At 41.8% G+C, this 19,872-nt stretch overlaps 2 protein-coding genes and 1 long non-coding RNA gene across 5 annotated transcripts; all 3 read right to left on the bottom strand.

Moving 5' to 3' along the window:
- Nucleotides 1–375: 375 nt before the first annotated feature.
- On the bottom strand, nt 376–6,565 carry LOC137870067 (uncharacterized). Of its 3 annotated transcripts, XR_011102676.1 has the most exons (6): nt 6,528–6,565; nt 5,274–6,293; nt 5,062–5,107; nt 2,244–2,334; nt 1,202–1,703; nt 376–655 (listed from the first exon to the last, which is right to left on the bottom strand). It is a non-coding gene; the product is annotated as an uncharacterized lncRNA (long non-coding RNA). The 3 variants fall into 3 exon arrangements; XR_011102674.1 differs by having other exon boundaries at nt 1,202–2,334; XR_011102675.1 differs by lacking the exon at nt 376–655 and adding an exon at nt 665–1,125 and having other exon boundaries at nt 1,202–2,334.
- Nucleotides 6,566–7,294: 729 nt separating this feature from the next.
- On the bottom strand, nt 7,295–8,621 carry LOC137870061 (centrosomal protein of 70 kDa-like). Its single transcript, XM_068707052.1, has 4 exons — nt 8,443–8,621; nt 7,884–8,064; nt 7,591–7,766; nt 7,295–7,358 (listed from the first exon to the last, which is right to left on the bottom strand). The coding sequence occupies exons 1-4, from the start codon at nt 8,586–8,588 to the stop codon at nt 7,295–7,297; spliced, it is 567 nt and encodes a 188-aa protein (XP_068563153.1). The 5' UTR covers nt 8,589–8,621.
- A 3,526-nt stretch (nt 8,622–12,147) lies between these two features.
- LOC137870055 (T-cell differentiation antigen CD6-like) lies at nt 12,148–16,828 on the bottom strand. Its single transcript, XM_068707047.1, has 5 exons — nt 16,474–16,828; nt 16,096–16,380; nt 14,412–14,741; nt 13,192–13,274; nt 12,148–13,091 (listed from the first exon to the last, which is right to left on the bottom strand). Exons 1-5 carry the CDS (start codon nt 16,589–16,591, stop codon nt 12,945–12,947), a joined length of 963 nt encoding a protein of 320 aa, XP_068563148.1. The 5' UTR covers nt 16,592–16,828; the 3' UTR covers nt 12,148–12,944.
- Between the last annotated feature and the right edge of the window lie 3,044 nt (nt 16,829–19,872).

Below are 19,872 nucleotides of genomic sequence, written 5' to 3'. Positions count from 1 at the left end.
ATGTGCAAAGACTACTGTACTACCTGTACAACATATGAGGACCTATGTCCAGTTCAAACAGGTTATGATGGAGGCTTTTCATCTCGGCCAAGAATTCAACAATGTGTAGAAAATGCTTTTAACTGCCTCGGTTCTTTGAAAGGTTCTATGTATACTTGTTCAATGTTGCTAAACTGCTGTTGTAATACTAGTGTTCTGAGAAAAGAAACAATTAATTGTAACACTTAAAAATACTTGTTTGAAAAAATAAATGAGTTACGTCAACACTAAAATATTGTATTGTTGAAAACACAATCAAATAAAAGATTTGGAATTAAATCTTGGAACAGGATTTTATACGATTTATTAATTTATTTTTTTTACATGTGGCTTCACTGTTGTCAGTCACAACAAATAAATACTCGGTGGTGTTAAAGTGGTAAAACCCTTGAAACAACAGTTGCATCTGTGGTACATGATGTAGTACATAGTTCAATACAGCAGAATAAATGTCTCGGCCGTAGGACTCAGACGGTGGAGCGACATCAATAGCGGCCCTAAGGCGGCTCATATCCTGCTCACAGAGGGGACATGCAATGGCTGGAAGAATCACTCCAGAACTGGTCGCATTTTGCTCACCGGCACGGTTGAAATCCAGATCTGCATCCTCGATTTCCTACATTTCAAAAATTAAATAAAAAGAATCTGATTTGATAATCATATAGAAATCAGAGGACATAAAGGTAAGCAGATTTGAAATAGATCACCGTGAACATAACTGCTACTATGCTGATGCAAGTATCAACATAGTATCATTTTGTTTTTGTTTTTAATGTGGCCAAAGAAATACAAGCCCTGATCAGCATTTGAACAGTTCAGAATCAAATGTGTTCTGTTATCTTTCATTCATTTGAAAAACACTTTGACACATCTGTTATTAAGACATAAAATACAAAAAAATGATTACATTTTCTTACCCCAAATTATAATCGGTAGTGTGATCTAAAGTAAACTAAATGCAGTTGTACCTCGATGTTTTTTCATGGTAGAAGTTTTGAGGGCTTCCTTTACAGCGTTGAAAAGCTGTTTGATGCTCAATGCTTGTGTCTCAAACTAATTCAAGGAAATGCTGTGAGCTTTGCTCTTCTATGAAGTAGAAACACTGGTCAAAACTACAAATATATAATACTATGTTTGCTTCAAAATAACTTCAAATTGCTACCTCTGCCAGGTCTGGAGCAGTAACAGGACTCTGGAGGAGTCCGACGGTCCACAGTTGTTGTGGGGACAGATTTTGCTCTGTCCTTAAAGGATGATTGTCCCAACCCACCCTGAAGACATCAAGATCCCTCTGCAGACGTGGAAGAAATGCATGCTGGGCACAGAACAGGTGGATGCTATCAGAAGGATCTAGAACACCTTCATCCTCAAGGCTGTGAAGAACCTCTTGGTGCACGTTTGAAGCAACCATCCAAACATCTCGCCACAGACGCTCTATTCTGGTAGAAAAACAACATCAAATGACCCTCAAGTATGTCCTGTATACTTGATCTTCCACAAAAGGCAACACCGGACACGATTCATTCTCCTGAATATTATACTAAATATATACACCTTTGATTGTGCACACTCTTTCCTGACAGGAAGCTTCCCCTTCACAGCCTCTAATAGTGAACATGCATCGTGCTATGCCAACATGTTCCCCTCCTGGGTCACCTCTTACTCTAAAGAGAATGTATCACACAGTTAAAGACATTAGAACGTTTAAAATGGGTTTAAAAAGTGGCAATTTAAGGTTCTACATGTAAAAACAGAAGATATAGGCTACAATAACTGAACATCTTTATTTTGTGAGAATTCAAAATCCATAGACTTTGGACAAATACCTAATAGTATCATCCAAATCATTCTAATAATTGATTAGCAGCATAGCTAGAAGGTGAAGTGATGAAGTATTGTGTTCTATACATTTCATCACCAACAGGTCTTTAGACAGATATATAGTGATTTCATTCACTTCCATTTATCTTGATAAGTAATAAAGTATAGGATTTGTTTCAATGCTCAACAACTCAGCGTAGTAATTGAATTACTGTCAGTAAAGAATGGCTCCTAGTTCCCTCATGTCTTAGTTGTGCATGAAGCTCTCTGGTGATCTCACTGCTCAAAACATTCAAACAAGAACACATGTTGAACTGACAGCTGATGCACCAATCAGTGAGGAGTGAGGACCCCGGTGAGCCACACCTCTGTGTTGGTCTGACCTTAATGGAGAGACAGACTTCTGCACCGCCTCCAAGAAGAACTCCAGTGCAGCGGATGCTTTATTACTGGTCGCAGCACCAGGTCCATGATCTGGACCAGAGAATATCATTCAGTGGAAATCAATGAAAGCATTTTTTCAGACCCGTAAATGTGTGTAAATACAAGCTTGTTCACATCACACGTTTTTGCTCCGTGGTATAAGATGGATAATGACAGAAATAGAGATCTTTTAAAGAGGACCTGTACACCCTACAGCACATGTGTCAAACTCAAGGCCCGCGGGCCACATCCGGCCCGTGAATGAATTATCTTTGGCCCGCATGATAAAATCTATTTACTATTAGAGCTGGCCCGCCGGTATATCGCACGCATCACCATAATACTACAAATCCCACAATGCACTGTCCGTGTGTCGCCTCACAGTCTGTATTACATACCACTTGTGTCAACTTTCAACTATCCCTCTCCCCAAAAAATGGCTAAACGAAAGGTGGAATTTGAAAACAGGAGTTTTCAAGACAGGTGGGAGGCACAGTATATGTTCGCGGATGTAAAAAGCAAAGCTGTGTGTCTTCTGTGCGGAGACAGTGTGGCTGTAATGAAAGAATACAACATAAGAAGACACTATGAAACGAAGCACCAAGACAGATACAAGCATCTGGACACGACACAAAGGCTACAGAAGGTAGAGGAGTTCAAAAGAAGTCTGGTGTCACAGCAGGCTATGTTCACTAAAGCCAAATCACAAAGCGAGGCTGCTGTTAAGGCCAGCTTTATTGTGGCAGCAGAGGTTGCGAAATCAGCCCGGCCCTTTACCGAGGGGGAATTTGTCAAAAACTGCATGATTAAAGTTTGCGACGCCGTGTGCCCAGAAAAAAGACAAGCATTTTTAAATGTGAGCCTAAGCCGAAACACCGTTGCTGACCGTGTGCGTCACCTTGCTGCCAATCTCCAACAACAGCTTGTGGGAAAGGGAAAAGATTTCATGGCATACTCCCTTGATGAGAGCACCGACACTTCTGATACTGCCCAACTGTCAGTTTTCATCCGTGGAGTGGACTCAAGCCTGTGCGTAACAGAAGAGTTTTTGGGATTACACCCAATGCATGGCAGAACTACGGGGAAAGATCTCTTTGAAGAGGTGTCCAGATGTGTAGATAAAATGGGGCTGCCGTGGGATAAACTTGTGGGACTGACAACAGATGGAGCGCCTGCGATGTGCGCTCAAAAGAGTGGATTGGTGGGGAGGATCCGAGAAAAGATGAAGGAGGAAAACGTTACAAGTGAGTTGACAGCTTATCACCGCATCATACACCGGGAGTCGTTGTGTGGCAAAGCCTTGAAAATGGAACATGTGATGAGCATCATAGCATTAGCGGTTAACTTGATCAGAGCCAAAGGTTTAAATCACCGCCAGTTCAAGTCTTTTCTGGAGGAGGTAGGTACAGGATATGGTGACTTGCCCTATCACACAGAGGTGCGATGGCTAAGCCAGGGAAAGGTGCTGGAAAGATTTTTCCAGTTGCGTGAGGAGATCTGTGAGTTCATGGAAATCAAAGGGAAAGGCACAGCAGAGCTCCGAAATAAAATGTTTCTGTGTGAAGCGGCGTTCCTGTGTGACATCACAAGCCACCTGAATGCGCTCAACCTGCAGCTTCAGGGGCGGGGCCGCGTCATCACTGACATGTACGCTACAGTGAGGGCTTTTAAAACCAAGCTGCGCCTGTGGGAGACGCAGATGCTGCAGGAAAACTTGAGCCATTTCCCGCACTGCCAAACAATGAAAGAGCAGCTCGCTGCCTTCCCAACTACACAGTTTGCTGAAAAACTCGGCATACTTGGTGCTGACTTCACACGGCGATTTGCCGATTTTGAAGCCCAAAAAAGCAGGTTTGAACTGCTCAGTAATCCATTTGCAGCTGACGTGGAAAACGCACCATCAGACCTCCAAATGGAGCTGATTGAGCTCCAATCTAGTGACACACTGAAGGCAAAATATGAGTCTGTGGGCGCTGCAGAGTTTCCACGTTTCATCCCCGACACAATGCCCCAGCTGCGCTCCCAGGCTGCTCAAACGCTCTCTATGTTTGGCAGCACATACTTGTGTGAACAACTGTTTTCTTTGATGAAGATGACCAAAACTTCACACCGGACTCGTCTTACTGATGAGCACCTTCACTCCATCCTGAGGACTTCCTCAGCTCAGAGCCTGACCCCAGACATTGATGAACTTGTATCCAAGATGAGACACCAAGTGTCTGGCTCAGACCAGTGAGCATCACAGAGCAGCAAACGGTGCTTTGACGCATTTTCAGTTTTTAATGTAGTTTCATTGTTGCATTTTTTTTCTCTTGCTACTACAGGACATTTGATTTGTCTTTGAAGTAAATTATTTTTGGCTGTTGTTTGCCTGTAGAAACTGTTTCCACTTGAAATTACTCTGGAAAAACTGCAGATAGAGCCATAAGCAATTAATGAAACTGATTTTATTACTTTTATTTTTATTTATTTATGTATTATTTATCATTTTTATTTCATTTATTTCATAATTAATGTTGTTTTATAGGCAATACTCTATAGGCCTTGTTAGTTCCAGGTTCAATATGTGCACTAAGGTTCTTTCAATAAGTTTTCAATAAACGTTGAACCCATCTGGCCCGTGACTTGTATCAATTTCTTTATTTCGGCCCACTGTGTATTTGAGTTTGACACCCCTGCCCTACAGCAATTGTTGCAGTAGACCCATATCGGTCATTTTCAACCGTCATCATCTCACTTAGTCTGTAAGTAACGGTTATTGGTGAAAAAAGAAATGACCTTTGGTGAGAATCCATCAATCCCTCCAAAAATAACAAGGCCATATCTTTGGGGGAAAAGAAACACAGAATCAGTTTTTTGCTGATGCAAAACAAGGCTGGTATAAAAAAATGTCACTGGACATTTGGAAACATTCATTTTTAGTTTTAGTTTATATTTAGCCAAAGCAGTGTACATCTAAATAGCATGTAAAGATCAAATGTATGGCTTACCTGATGAGTTTATGATTTGTGTCGATATGTACCAAGTGCAGAGGACCCTGAACCGAATACGTCCTTCGTGCGACACACCCCATCCTGGTCATTCTTGAGAGGACACCAACAGAGTCTACGCCATGCATGGATGAAGACGCTCTCTTCCACTGGACACGGTGGCCCATTGCCTGCAGCATTCCTTTCATCATTCATCATCCTACCTGTGGTGCCCTGGCTTTCGCTGACCTCACAAAATTGTCTACTTCTTGATCACTTGGGCTACTGTAGAAGTGCGTTATGGAAAGGCCGTTATCGCGCATGCGCCGTTTCACTGCGCTCTCACAAATACACAGAAGTTTTGCAATGCATGACGCTGGTAAGGACATTTGTATCGGGCTTTGTAGTCGCTGAGGAGACGCAACATATTTGGGCCGTCCCATTTCTCCTTGCAACACCGGGACCCGACTAGGGGTCGGATCAGAGTCCTCTATATCGACAAGTGTTGACAACTGCGTCAAAGCACTAACGACATCCTCTGGCATCTCAACCTGGCCCGACAACGACCTCAAAAGAACCATCTCCTGGTTGACTACAGAACAAGCAAATAGTCCACATCTAGGGGGTCTTTGAGGGACCTGGGAAACTTTAGTGAGTAGTCTCTGAAGAAAGTCCCTTTTCAGTTGCTCCTAGAATAAACAAACACATTATTTTACTGGCTTGATTCAATCTTTGAAGTTACAGACACATACATGGAACAAACAAACAAACAGCATGCAAGCTATTACTTCAAACATATTAGAAGGCGTCTATCATAGCCTAACGTATGTATCGGAACACAACAACAAAGAGGACTGCAAAGGTTATGCTACGTAAACTAAAGGTCCGTCAACACCAAGAACAATAACTGTAGAGGTAACCATAGCGATAACGATGCGAGGATCCACACTGATGAACGACAACGTTCTGGAAACAGTGGCGCCAAGCAACACGTAGAAGGCTCTGTGCAGCTGCAGCCACTGTCGAATTATAGTCGACATTCTGTTCAGAAAGACAACACACATTGAAGGACTTGAGCTGGTCAGCGTAACGGGACAAATCCACTAGCTAAGCTAATAGCATTAAGCTATTCATTCATTGAATTCATTTCTAGCTTTGGCAAAATCCCCTCTGAAATTAATCTTCTCCTTTTATGTATGACGCTATGTTACAATCATCATTATAGTATTTAGGATCATTTCTAGTATCTATACAAAAATAACGTGGATTTCTTACCTGCGCGCTGGCGCCAGCAGACGGCGGTCCGGGTGGAGCGGACGCCATCGCAAGGATACTACGCTGCGTTCACAGGTGGTGCGTGGAAGTGCGAAACGTCAGACATTGAAGTGTGGTAGTTGAACGGCCCAATATGGCAGTTTATTGCTCTTTGACTGCGATTCGTGCCAAAGGGGCTAAAACACCTTGCTAAACAGAACTTTGTCACGAGCGTAACTGTTTTACTTCCAGTCACGTGAATATGGTGTATAGAAAGTGTTGATTCATCATTTTCGCGGTGCCTAGGTTGCCTGAAGGCAACGTGGTTGAGGACGGTTGTCAGCCTTCTTTGTTATGCTGTCACTCATGATGACACGCCCCTTTCAGGGGATGGCACGCCCCCCACGCTAGAACAGGGTCAAAAGTCTGAACTGAAAAAAAACGATCTGAAAGTGAAAAAAAGATTTGAATCTGAAAATATAAAATCTGAAACTGAAAAATACAAGACCTCAAATATCAAAATATATATGAAAGTGAAAAATGAAAAAAATTAATTCCAGGACTGAATCAAAATTATATTCAACCCCAAACAACTTTTCATTCACTTATTTTTATTTTGAATACATTGCTGTATTTTTCAATGTTCAAGACCACAACTTCAACTTTCAGGTTCAAATGATTTTTTCAAATGATCAAAACCTTTGAGCTGGATTTAGCTCCATACACATGCTACCACAGTAATCACCATGTGACACCTTTAGAAGTGTCTCTCAACGTGTCAGCATGGGTTACCTGAGCTCATCCAGCAGCTGAGTCATTTTGGTCTCATAGAAGTGGATCACATCCAGCACCCTGCAAACAGAAGAAGCAGGTCACCTGCAGCATCACCTGTGAGCGCGTGAACTGGTCCACATACAAGGCGTCCTCGTAAAAAAGCCTTTACGTTCAAACTGAAACACCTGTTGCTCTGAAATGGTGGTAATCTATTGATAATAATAATAATATAATATTGTTTATAATCTAAATGTATGGAGAACTGTTCTGGAAGTGAAAGGAGGCTCCTGTCAGTCGCTCATGTCCTCACTGCTGGTCTGCTGGGGAGTTCTGCTGGCTGACTTTGTTGCAGACGTGCTGGAAGGTCCGACTCTGTGGAGCCAATCGTCGCTCTTCTTCTTTGACGGTGAAATGTAGTTTTCTCTGGAGTTGAGCTGCTTCCTCCCTCTGTTGAGACAGCTTCTGCTCCAGAAGCTCACACTGTTTCTAGACACACGGAAGCAGAGATGTTCTCCTCACTGAGAACGTCAGACAACAGATACTAGTGATTGACGCACATTTGATGGATCCTTTATGTCGGCCTTTATTGTCTCGTTGACGTACCCGTGCTTCTTGTTGTTCCCGCTGCAGCTGTTGTGCGTGGCCGTGCTGTTGGGCGGCCTCGCCGAGGTAGCGGTCCTCCAGGTCCTGGACTCTGGTCCTCACCCCCTCCAGCAGCCCCTCCAGCTCTGTGGCCCTCTCAGACTGCTGAGCCGCTCGACTCGTGTGCTCATGAACCTCCTCTCTAAAGACACACACACACACACACACACACACACACACACACACACACACACACACACACACACACACACACACACACACACACACACACACACACACACACACACACACACACACACACACACACACTAATGTATACTGCAGGCATCAATACACTGTTGTACTTCAATCTGAACTGCTCCGTACATTCCAGGACTATTTTCCGATATTTTCGCCTCTTTAGTGACGGATTGTTGGAAGAGACAATAAAGAAGTTGTTTGGATACTAGAGTGAGATTAAACTTATTCAAAGTGATGTCAAGTTCTGCACCTTTGGCCAGCTGTTTGTGGTACTTGAGAAAAATACAACGAAACACTGATACTTAGTACAACCACTTACTTGAGTGTGTTGTTGGACTTGATGAGCTCCTGGATCAGCGCCTGTCTTCTCTCTGAGTCTGTGAGCATCGTCCTCACAGTCGTCCTGATCTCACCGGACGACTTCTTGTCCAGCACAGTCAGATCTGAGGACACATGGAGAGTCATGTGACGGAGTAATTCCACCAGAGCTAAAGTAAAGTCGAGAGGCAAACGTGCCAGAAAACACTCTGCACAATGTAGCAATTACAGCCTGATTAAATCAGAGAACCGGAGGAATTGGAAGCGCCGGCTCAGGTGAGGCTCATCCTGCTGACGAGCCTCCAATCAGCACCTGCAGCAGATAATCAAACACAACAGGGACACCTAGTGTCTGGAGGAGGAGGGTCGTCACACTACGCACGCCACTATTCTAATATCATCTGTCTTCACCGCTTTCAAATACGACCTTTCCTCATAACCCCTCTAGATGTTCTACACTAAAGGTTGCTCCTGGTTTACCTTGCATAGAGGCATGTACTGCTGTCCACATGAATCCTCCCAGCAATACGAGGAACACTCTGATTTGCCTCACCTGGGTGGAGTCCTGCACCCAGACACCATCAGAATCAGCTGAAATAAAGGCTCTGCTTACCTTTGAATTTAGTGGCCACTGATGTTCTGAGATGCAGACTGGTCCAGCCAGGCTCCGGTCCCAGCAGAAGTTCTTCAAAACCTCCTGGAAAAGAAGTTCAGGCCGGGCCAGTTGATGAAGTCTAATTTAGTGATCCCCAACTCTCTTAAACTGTCTCTTCACCAAAATGAACCCTAGCCCTCAGGTTTCGAGTCATGTAGACCCAGACTACTACAGACTACTTCCTAGGATCCACTGAGCTCCTCTCTCCTCTTCTCTCTCTCCTTCTCTATGAATTCATGCTCCATTAATTCACATGACTCACTTTGCTTCTTCTCTGGAGTCTTGGTGCTTTCTCTCCTCACAGGTTTCCATGGATCGTGGTCTTATCTGGACCCTGGTCCTGCTGACACCCACTGCTACTATCAGTATTATTATTATTATTATTATCACATTTCTATTTCTATTACCAATACCTTTACTGGTTTTATTATTAGTTATTCTACTATATCCACTGCTGCTGTTATTATTAGTAGTCATAATCTCTCCATCATCATTACACTCACTACTCTCATGATATGAATATGTTCTGTCATATGCATTGAATGAGTTGTAACTCTGTTGTGTTGTTCATTGTGTCCACATGACATCTCTCACACTTCTGTCCATCCTGATAGAGGATCCTCCTCTGGTGCTCTCTCTAAGCTCTCTTCCTCTTTTCTCTGTTAAAGGCTTTTTGGGGAGTTCTTCCTGTTCTGATGTGAGGGTCAAAGGTCAGAGGATGTCACATGTGTACAGATTGTAAAGCCCTCTGAGGCAAATTTGTGATTTGTGATATAGGCAATACAAAATAAATTAAATTGAATTGAAAATTAATAGTTTCCTCAGACTCTGTTTGTCCAAAACCAAAATATATTTGATTTATTTATCATGTTCAGACAAAAGCAGCAAATGATCACATTTAAAATGATGAAACAATGCAATATTTGGATTTTCTTTCTTGAAAAATGACTTTATTATTATCAGTAAAATCATCAAGAAGTTGCCGATTCATATTCTGTCAATCAATTATTTGAAATTCTACCACCTAAAAATGAAATGATTGGACAGATGAAGTGACCTTTGGTGACCTTGATGTAGCTTCAGATGTTTGGTGTGTTTCCAGAAGTACATCAAGGATTCTGTAACGACTTTCATTGGATTCTTGTTTCTTAGTGAACACAGATACACACATTAATGTGCAGAAGGATTTCATCACAAGCAGCCGTCACATTTGAAGAGAATGAACCGTGAAGTGTCCTCCACAAAGTGACTGATTTGATGTGTGATGTGTTGAACCTTCACTCATGATCAGTGAGCAGAGAGCAGCTGAGGCTGATGGATGCTGTTAACCACTGAATGAAGTGACTCATGTCACCTGTGTGAACTCTGTGTTCTTCATCAGCTGCTTCAGCTTCACGTGTTGGAGAACATCGCCACCATGTGGACAGACGGAGCAACAGCAGCTTCACAGGCTTCACAGTTACATTCAGAAAAGACCATGAAACCGCCTTTATTCTGTTGTTGTAAAGTGAATCAAAGGTTTTAAACAGACTTAAGAGTCTCTTTGTTGATCCAGACCAGGTTTATTAAGTCTCCATCAAGAGGGTTCTGACCCAGACCTGGTCTTATGTGGTCTAGATGAAAAAACCTGTTAAATGTCCCTTTGTTCTGTTGTTGTAAAGTGAATCAAAGGTGTTAAAGATATAAATACAGGTTTTAAACAGACTTAAGAGTCTCTTTGTTCTCTGATATCAAGCTCTACCACTGAGTACTCTTGTTGCTAAGCGAGGTTAAAAGAGGAACATTTTCACATCAAGTCCGGCATGATGTCGTCTAACTCAAAACTTTAGCTTTCCATGACAAACTTCTCCAAGAAAATAGAAAAAATAGATTGTGAAAGTTGGGAACAACACAAATAAAAAATACTTATCCCATCATTTTAACTTAATCTCTTATTAATTTGACTAAATATCTTTAAAAAAGTCACATTCATATCTCAGTGTCTCATAAGCAGGAACTAAAATCTTTTGACGTTTGCAGAGAAGAAGACGTCGAGGCTTTGGTTATGACTTACAATCTGTTCGATTCAGCTCATTCACAGAGTTTCATAGTTTATTAAAGTGTCTCGTTTTCTTTGAACATAGATGATAGAGATACATTCATCACAGTGATCTTCATCAGTTCATCTCTCTGTGTGTGAACACATGAAAACTGATCATTTGAACACAGATGTGCACATGTGAGTTTAAAGTCCTTCTAATGACGCTCAGGTTTGGTTTCGGTTGGTAAAGGGTCACATGTTGTCTTTTCCACGTCCAAATATGATCCGACTGGACCCAAGTTCAACACCCCTTAAAGTACTTTGTTAAAGCAGTACTAGTACTAAATGTATCTGTGCAATACAAGTATGTGTGTTCAGTTTTACGTTTGTGTTCATATTTTATTCAGATTGTTTGATTAGGAGGATATTTTGTATCAAAATCCTTTTAGCACAAAAGTAATGAAAATACTTCAATACAAAAATAAGCAAAGTTCTTATGAAATGAGAAAAATCCTTATTTACAGAATTATGCTAAATTCTTACAAAATATGCAAAATGCTTATTTAGAAATTTAAATAAACTTATGAAATAAGAAAAAAACATAATTACATTCTTATTAATAAGCAAAATCCTTAGTTACATAATACTGTAAATTCATGAAGTACAAAATAAGATACATTTTTATGAGAAAGGTAATTTCGTGAATTCCAAAATCAAGTTAAACGCTCATGATTTAAGCAAAATCCTTTATTATAATTTTTTTAATTCCGTAATTACAAAATTAACTCAATTTATGAAGAACAAAAATTTGCTAAACTATTGTGAAATAAGCAAAATCCTTAATTATAAAAAACAAGCTAAATCCATAATAAGAAAGTTCTTATGAAGTAAGCAAAATCCTTAACTATTACAAAAATTGTAAATTCTTTGATTGCAACATTATTTACATTCATGAAGTACAAAATAAGAAAAATTCTTATGAAATAAGTAAAATCCTAAATTGCAAAATTAACCAAAATGCATGTTTTAAGTAAAACCCTCTAATTATAAAAAACAAGCAAAATCTAAAATTACAGTTGTCTTATGATGCAAGCAGAATCCTTAATTATAAAAAAAATAAGCAAAATCCTTAATAACAACATTGTAACGAAATAAGAAAAGCCTCAATTATAAAAAAAAAAAAAGTAAAATCCTTAATTACAAAATGAAGTAAAATCATGAAGTACAACAATGAGTAAAATAGTAACATTTCTGAAAGACAAATAAATGAGGTTTTGGGGCTGATCACAGCGGGACCTTGTTCATATTTGTATTATTATGAATATCTTTTAGCTAAATGTTGTCCTGCTGTCAAAATCTTGCTCACTACAATAAGTGAAGTCATGAAGTTCATTATATGTTTTAAAGGACAAACACCAACAGATTGTCAACATTGAGTATCGCTCTACAGAATGTAGAAGATATAAGTCAATGGTTCATGTTTATTCTAATACATCACATTAACATTGATCCTGATAGTCTTTGGTTTCTGCTTGGACTCTGGTAAACCTGCTCTCAAGTCTAGTTTTTCATTAAACTTTATATCTGTGAGGTGTTTTTAAAGATTCACGTCTTCAGCAGGAACCAATGGGCTTGGAGCTGAGAGCCACAGACAGGAAGTCAGAAGGTATGGAGAGACCAACACATTGTTGAGAGTAACAAAGACAGGCTATAATAATGTGATATCATATTCAGCCTTCTTGTTTCAAGGGAACATGCGTATCAAAGGGAGCTGATGGTGGTTGTGTGGTAGAAATCATCTGGATGTGAGATGAGCTCCTTGGAGGAGCTACTCTGCTCCCTGAGCTCCTTCTTCTTCTTCTTCTTCCTCCTCTTCTGCTTCTTCTTCTTCTTCTTCTTCAGCTGCAGGAACACCCAGGATATAATGATCCAGCTCAGTGTTCTTCTGTCTGCACGGCATCTGCCCCCTGTTGGCCTGGAGAGACATGACAGCACAGTCCTGTCTTCAGTTCACTAAACACAGAGCGAGAGCTTCATTTCAGTCGCTGGTCTAAACAACAGACGTGTGTCAGTACCTTACAGTAGGAGTAAAGGGCAACGGTCACCACCAGCAGAGTCAGCGGCAGGACGACCGCTTTGATGATCAGAGGTGTTGGATCTGAACAAACACATGGACAGTCATCACATCACACGACATCATGAGTCCAACAGCTCCCATTGACCCTGAAACCTACAATCACTGACACGTATTACTCTCCATGTTTACTTCATGTTCACTGTTTGAACCACAGACGTTAGAGAAGAAGTGGACGTAGTCGTCGTGACGTCACTCATTGGTTTGTGGACTGTGGCTGTCGCCATCTTGGTTTTTTGCAACCAGTGAACAGGAAGTGACCATATTTGGATGTAGTCGTCGTGACGTAGAGAAGCCGTATACGTCTCTGGTAGACCTGTCAATCACTGTGTAGCCCCGCCCTTAAGCATCCCCTGCTTTATGGTCTGTTTGACTCTAAATGGACCATAATGTACTAAATGAACATCATGCTGTATTGAAGAAGACTTGAAACTAGAGGTTGAGACCATAAACTCATGTTTACAATGTTTACTGAGGGAATAAATCAAGAGAGAAGTAGAGTCATTTTAGACTAGACTTCTATACAACCAGAGGAGTCGCCCCCTGGTGGACACTAGAGAGAATCTGGTTAGTCTTGGTTTCATGTTACAATGATGTCATCACCTACGTCCTGTTTTCATCACCAGAGCTCCTGGTCAGAGCTGGACCATGCTACGCTGTGATTGGCCAGTCAGCGTTAGAGGGGCGGGACTTAGTGAAGAGTCAACTGAAAGCGTAATTGCTATCATTAACGACGTCTCAACGTTTGGTTTCCAGGGTAACCCTGGTTCTCTGAGTGAGGTATCGGAGCACACCGCCCTTCTTGCTTCTGATAGGTGGAGGAACTACACTTGAAAATGGCGAGTTGGGGGTTAAGGGGTGTTATGACTGATGTGGTGGCAGTGGAGCTTTTGTGATTGGTCACATCAGAAGCTGCTTCAGTTCTCAGAGAACCAGAGTTATCCTGGTAACCAAACCTGCTCTGTCCTACAGTAGATTGTTAGCTGTTGCCATTTATAGACCGTGTTTAGGTTTGGTTACTATATGACATGTGTAACACAATGACAGGAGTCACAGTGTCACTCCAGAAACAACAACATGCATGGACTCTGTGGTCAGCTGATCATCTTCAGTCAGTTTGGACCAATCATCTTCAAACCTGCATGTAAACAGTCAGCTTACCCAAGACAGTGAGAGAGAGCAGACGGCTCTCAGAGGAGAAGGTATGATTAAAAACATAGAGGTGATAAACACAGCTGTAGCTTCCTTGGTGGGCGGGCCCTGCAGCAGGAAACAGGAAGTGGGCAGAATGATTGACAGCTGGCTGGGTGTAGTTGTGTGCGGAGTTGGAGGAGGTGAAGGTGAGATGGAAGGAGCCTCCTGGGTACTGTGGCTGGATGGAGCAGAGGATGGTGAAGGTGGAGCGCCTGAGCGCCCGAGCCCCCTGCTGCTGGGCCTTGGAGACCCCGTACATTGAGGAGGACACAGTGATGATTGGCTGAAGCAGCAGGTCTGTAAACACAGAGAGATGATAAAAGTTCACGTTTACCCTCCATTGAACAAGATGGACCCTGAATGAGGACGTGATGTCACAGGTCTGACAGACAGACAGACAGACAGACAGACAGACAGACAGACAGACAGACAGACAGACAGACAGACAGACAGGTGTGTCCTGCCAGGTGGAGCTCAGCAGTCTATGGAGGCTTTGAAGCTTCCAGAAACAAGCCCACCTCTCTACACTTCAGGATGTCGTTGTCCTGGTTAACTTTACAGTTCAGTCCAATGCAAACCCACTGACTGTCACTGTGACAGAGGAAGGAACATACTGGAAACATTGCTGTCAGAGATGATGTCATAGATCAGGGGTCACTAATAGGTGGACTGCGGTCCGGATCCGGACCCAGACGTCGTTGTATCCGGACCCTGGACCTGAAACCGTTAGATAATTGAGAATTCTACAATTTTGACGGAGCGCTTCTATTTTAACCGGCGCAGCTTTTCCAGCCTTTATGGCACTTGTTCAGCGGTGCAAGAAACACAGCGACCAACAGGTACATCCCAAGTCTCTTAGTTGTCATTTCCTCGCTCTTCGCTGGAACCGGAAGTTGTTCTGCTCCGCCATATTGACGGCCGTCCCAAAGCTCTTATTCCTGCTCGGAGGATCGAGGATCGAGGGTCGAGGAGCCATGAGCGAGGACGCACAAGAACAGGCTTCCAGGAAGTGTTTTAAGGGCCCCTTATTGTTCATCAGTGATGTGATTGGACGCTGCAGCTGATCGGACTGACTGACTACAGTTTCACACCAGAGTGAAGACAGATCACAGATTAAACTCTACTTTATATTTGATATGTTTTCTGATTCATCTGGTTTAAATAGATGTTCATTGTAGTCTGAACAACAAAAGGATCACAAACAACTTTCTTCATTTATTAGAAAGATTTGTCTTTCCATGATCCGATATTTCCCTCAATAACTTTTATTATTGAAACAATTAAAAGTCAGAGAGCTTTTTACTTCATTTATCATCATTTCATTCAGTCACGTCTGATCATTCCTGAGTGTTTGATGAGTTATATAATTTACATTAAACCTGAAACATTGAGACGTAATTAATTCCAGTATTCCAGTATATAAGATAAATCATAATCATATTCTGGGTTAATTAATAATGAATTAATAATGAATTAATTAATTAGCTCTCTCTGACTTTAATTGTTTCCATAATAAAAGTTATTGAGGGAAATATCGGATCATGGAAAGACAAATCTTTCTCATTCTGGACCTTTTGGAATTTTAATTGAATACCCCTGTCATAGATGATGTCGTAGATGATGTCATAGATGATGTCACTGATGGGCTTACCTGAGCAGATGAGATCCAGGATGGAGGAAGAGAGACCTGATGTTAAACACTCTCTCAGAGCAGATCCAGAGTGAACACAGTGAGACTTGATCCTCCACACAGATCTCTCTGAGGACTCCATTCTCCGTCTGGTAGAAACAGCAGAGCCACAGTCCAGATCTCTACAGGCAACAGCTGCTTTCTTCAGGCTCCAGTAAAAGTCATCTACTGGTCTCCAGTCTCCTTCATGTTTCACCTCCAGTGTTCCTGCACAGCGACTGGCTCCTCCCACCAACCTGACAGGTTCTGAACAGAAACAAGAGAGTCGTCAGTAAAAGAACAAAGTGAGTTTCAGTAGAACAGAAATGAACCAGATCAAAGCTGCAGCTCCTCTTCTACCTGAGCAGGTGAGTCCAACAGCTTTGCCAGGTGAGCAGGTGTTTCTATCTGAGCCTGAGCTTCTACAGTCCAGGAGAGCAGACTCATGGCCTCCACACTGGAACTCTTTGGTCCACATTGGAGCCTCCACTTCTCCATAGAGCGCCCCCTGGAGGACTGAAGGAGCCCCACAGCCACGCTCCCTACAGACCACCTCTGCATCCTGCTGGTCAAAGTCATCTTCACACACTGAGGACCACCACTGGTTAGACTGGTTAGACTTCACCTCCAGTCTGCCTGAGCACAGACTAGTCCCATTCACCAGCCTGACAGAGTCTGGAGAGATGATAGAAGATGAAAGAGAGAGAGAGAAAAGACACCAGACACTAAATAACAAGATGTCATGAAACAACAATTCAGAGACACAATTCAATAATACAATAAGTCCATCATATTTATCATAATAATAATCAGAAACCAGCTAGCTAAGTTAGCTCAAAACACAAAGATCAAAGATCATAAAGTTAACATATTTAGTCAGACTGGGAGGAGAATTCTTTTCATGTTTACTGAGATTCAAACAGCGTCTGTCTTGTCTGCAGTGTGAGCGTGGTCTTACCAAAGTAGGGCACTTTGGAGCTGCATTACCAAACGGAGCACAGAAGCTAAGAGACGGATTAGTGCTACTGGGTTCATCATGTTGTGCTAACAGAGAGAGTTCTCCTCTACTTCCTTTATTATCATGTAGAATTCAGCAGCAAGCGTTGTGGTGGAAGATGTTCAACATGAAAGAAGGGAGGCATGTTGCCTTGAAGACTGTGAGTTGTGTTGGGACCAGGACTCTACAGAGAACGGTATTCTGGACTCACTTGGAGGAGAAGGGCTTTGAACACAGAGACCTACTGCTGCACACTGATGTAAGATGGCTGAGCAGAGGAACATTGTTGTTGACATTCAGTGAGACTTTCTGAATCTTTCATTACATGCAGAAGATGCACAGCTAGAGGACTACCAGTGGCTTTTGGATTCAGTGTTTGTGACAGATCTCCCTTTACTGTTCAACCAAGCTGATTTAGAGCTGCAGGATTATGATGAACATGTCATCAACAGGATCAGTGAAGGAAACACGTTTCAAAGACACAACTGCTGTCAAGTAGGCTTTAACGCTGTGAACTTTCCTCACATGCAGACAGAAGTGAAGCATCAGGACAAAGACATTGTGCAGCTTGACATCTATGAGGAGCAACATGAGAACATCAGAAGAGCTTCACTGAGAGCTAAATAGTATCAGTGTTCCACCTGGACAGCTTTGCTGCTGAGACAGAGATTCTCTCACTGCACATTTACATTGAGATCAAATCAAGGGAAACACCTGGCATGAATGAAGAGTTATGGGACTTACTGATGGAACACAAGTATCCACACCTCAGAAGATGTGCCTTGAACTTGATGAAGAAACATGTCTCCACTTCAGCAACACCAGGTGCTGAGCCAGTAGAGTTAAACATGCAGAAAAGTCACGTTTGAAAGCAGACAATGGAGAATCTAACGGTACACCGAATAAGGAAGAGACAGGTGAAGGCTCATGAAGGGATAGAGCCACCTCAGAGAGTGTTTTATACACAGATTCCCAGGATGTAGTCAGGGAGGGACTGGACCACAACATAGGAAGTAGATTGTCACATAGATGAAGCCCTGGTGTAAAAGTTAGCTATTAAAACAAGTTAGTTCCTAATAAAGTTGGATGAAATAACTCAGTAAGGAAATCAACCTGAAAGTAATTTAGTTTAATAAAGAGAAAGTGGTTAACTGAGGGATTAAGATCATTTAGTCCTAAATAAAGTAGGATGTAAACAGTTGAATAAGTAGTTGAAATAAACAGCTCTAAACAATATTGACAGCAAACAATGGGTTAAAGCAGTGACTCTCAAGAGGTGGGTCGCAAAAAAAATCCTGTGTTTTTATTTTGAAGGGGATTTTTTATGCAGCGGAGTTATTCACACTCCTTAACGGTAGTTGGCGTTAATGCTTTGTAATGCTAATAGACACCCACCATTTCACAGTGTAGAAGAACACCCACAAAGTTTGTTTTCATGCTAATTGAGCGAAACGCAAGTACGACACCGACTACATGAGATATGGATTTTCTTACATTGAGGACAAAAGAGGGCAAAAACCTCAGTGTGTTTTGTGCAGCGAGGTTCTGGCACAAGAAAGCATGAAGCCGTCAAAACTGAAGCAGCATTTGGAAACAAAACACCCTTCTCTCAAAGATAAACCTGTTGAGTACTTTTGAAGACGACTTCAAGACCTGAGGACATCAAACAAGTGACTTACTTCTTCGTGCTCGAAGCAAGAACAGGCACTCCGTGCATCTTACCAGGGGGCACATCGTATTGCTAAGTTAAAGAAGCCCCACACCACTGCAGAGGACCTGATCTTACCTGCAGCCATGGACATGGTGAGAGAGGCTCAATCAATAGGGGAGCAACTGAAAACTATACCTCTGTCAAATGACACGATAAGTAGGAGAATTGAAGACATGTCGGATGACATCAAACAACAGACCACAGCTCCAATTAAGGCAAGCGGTCATTTTGCATTACCAATGGACGAATCTACTGACGTAACAAACAAATCAGTTTTACTGGTTTACGTGAAACATGTGTGACGGGGACTGACAGGAACTATTTCTCTGCACAAGAGAACTCCTACTACTACGACTGCAGAGGACATTTTCAGCTCAGGTTCAAACTGCACCATCTTTACATTAAATACATTTCAGAAGTTGAAAATGTTCCTCGATTTGGGTCGCGGCTTGTCATTAAGGGGTGATGGTGGGTCCCGCAGCCAGACCAGTTGAGAACCACTGGCTTAAAGTAAGTGAGAGTAAAAAAAACAAAAAAAACACTGATAGTGCCTTCAGTTTGAGCTAATTCAGTTTTGTGTATTTGTCCAAACAATTTGTTTACTTATTAACTTTTGGTTTCATATTATTTCAGAAAGTACTATTTCTTATGTTAAAAGGTTTCTAATTTGTGTTATTGCTGTTTTGTTTCTTGTCCCCCAAAAGGGTAAATATGATTTGAACATTGTAAAAAGCAGTCAGTAAACCTTTATTTTCTTTTCATCCCAAAAAGTTGTCTGTGGTCACTTATTTAAAATAGAGTGTGGTCTAAGTGTTTACATCTATTAAGTTTGACAGTTTATTAAGTTTATTAAGAGCGTAATATAAATAATCTAAATTTCACCCAAATCAGGTAAACCTTGGTGGTAGCTACCTTAGGATACCAAACACCCCATCATTCCAGTTTAAAGGGTAACTTAGGTCTACTCTCTATAGAGTGTTGGGGTGCTACATAGATGATGTCACTGATGGGCTTACCTGAGCAGGTGAGATCCAGGATGGAGGAAGAGGAA

Source organism: Cebidichthys violaceus, unplaced genomic scaffold, assembly GCF_023349555.1.
Source record: "Cebidichthys violaceus isolate CVI_PGR_0920_01 unplaced genomic scaffold, fCebVio1.0.p SCAF_128, whole genome shotgun sequence".
In the NCBI taxonomy this organism is placed as follows: Eukaryota; Metazoa; Chordata; class Actinopteri; order Perciformes; family Stichaeidae; genus Cebidichthys; species Cebidichthys violaceus.
The sequence above is the reverse complement of the archived record's forward strand: the minus strand, read 5'-3'. Positions and strand labels throughout refer to the sequence as shown.

Coding starts and splice junctions, on each gene's coding strand:
- LOC137870061 (XM_068707052.1), bottom strand. CDS start 8,588: ATGACTCTCCATGTGTCCTCAGATCTGACTGTGCTGGACAAGAAGTCG. Junction 8,065..8,442: donor AAGTCCAACAACACACTCAA/GTAAGTGGTTGT, acceptor GTGTGTCTTTAG/AGAGGAGGTTCATGAGCACA. Junction 7,767..7,883: donor GGGAACAACAAGAAGCACGG/GTACGTCAACGA, acceptor CCGTGTGTCTAG/AAACAGTGTGAGCTTCTGGA.
- LOC137870055 (XM_068707047.1), bottom strand. CDS start 16,591: ATGTGGACCAAAGAGTTCCAGTGTGGAGGCCATGAGTCTGCTCTCCTG. Junction 16,381..16,473: donor TGTTGGACTCACCTGCTCAG/GTAGAAGAGGAG, acceptor GTTTCTGTTCAG/AACCTGTCAGGTTGGTGGGA. Junction 13,092..13,191: donor CCCTTTACTCCTACTGTAAG/GTACTGACACAC, acceptor ATGTCTCTCCAG/GCCAACAGGGGGCAGATGCC.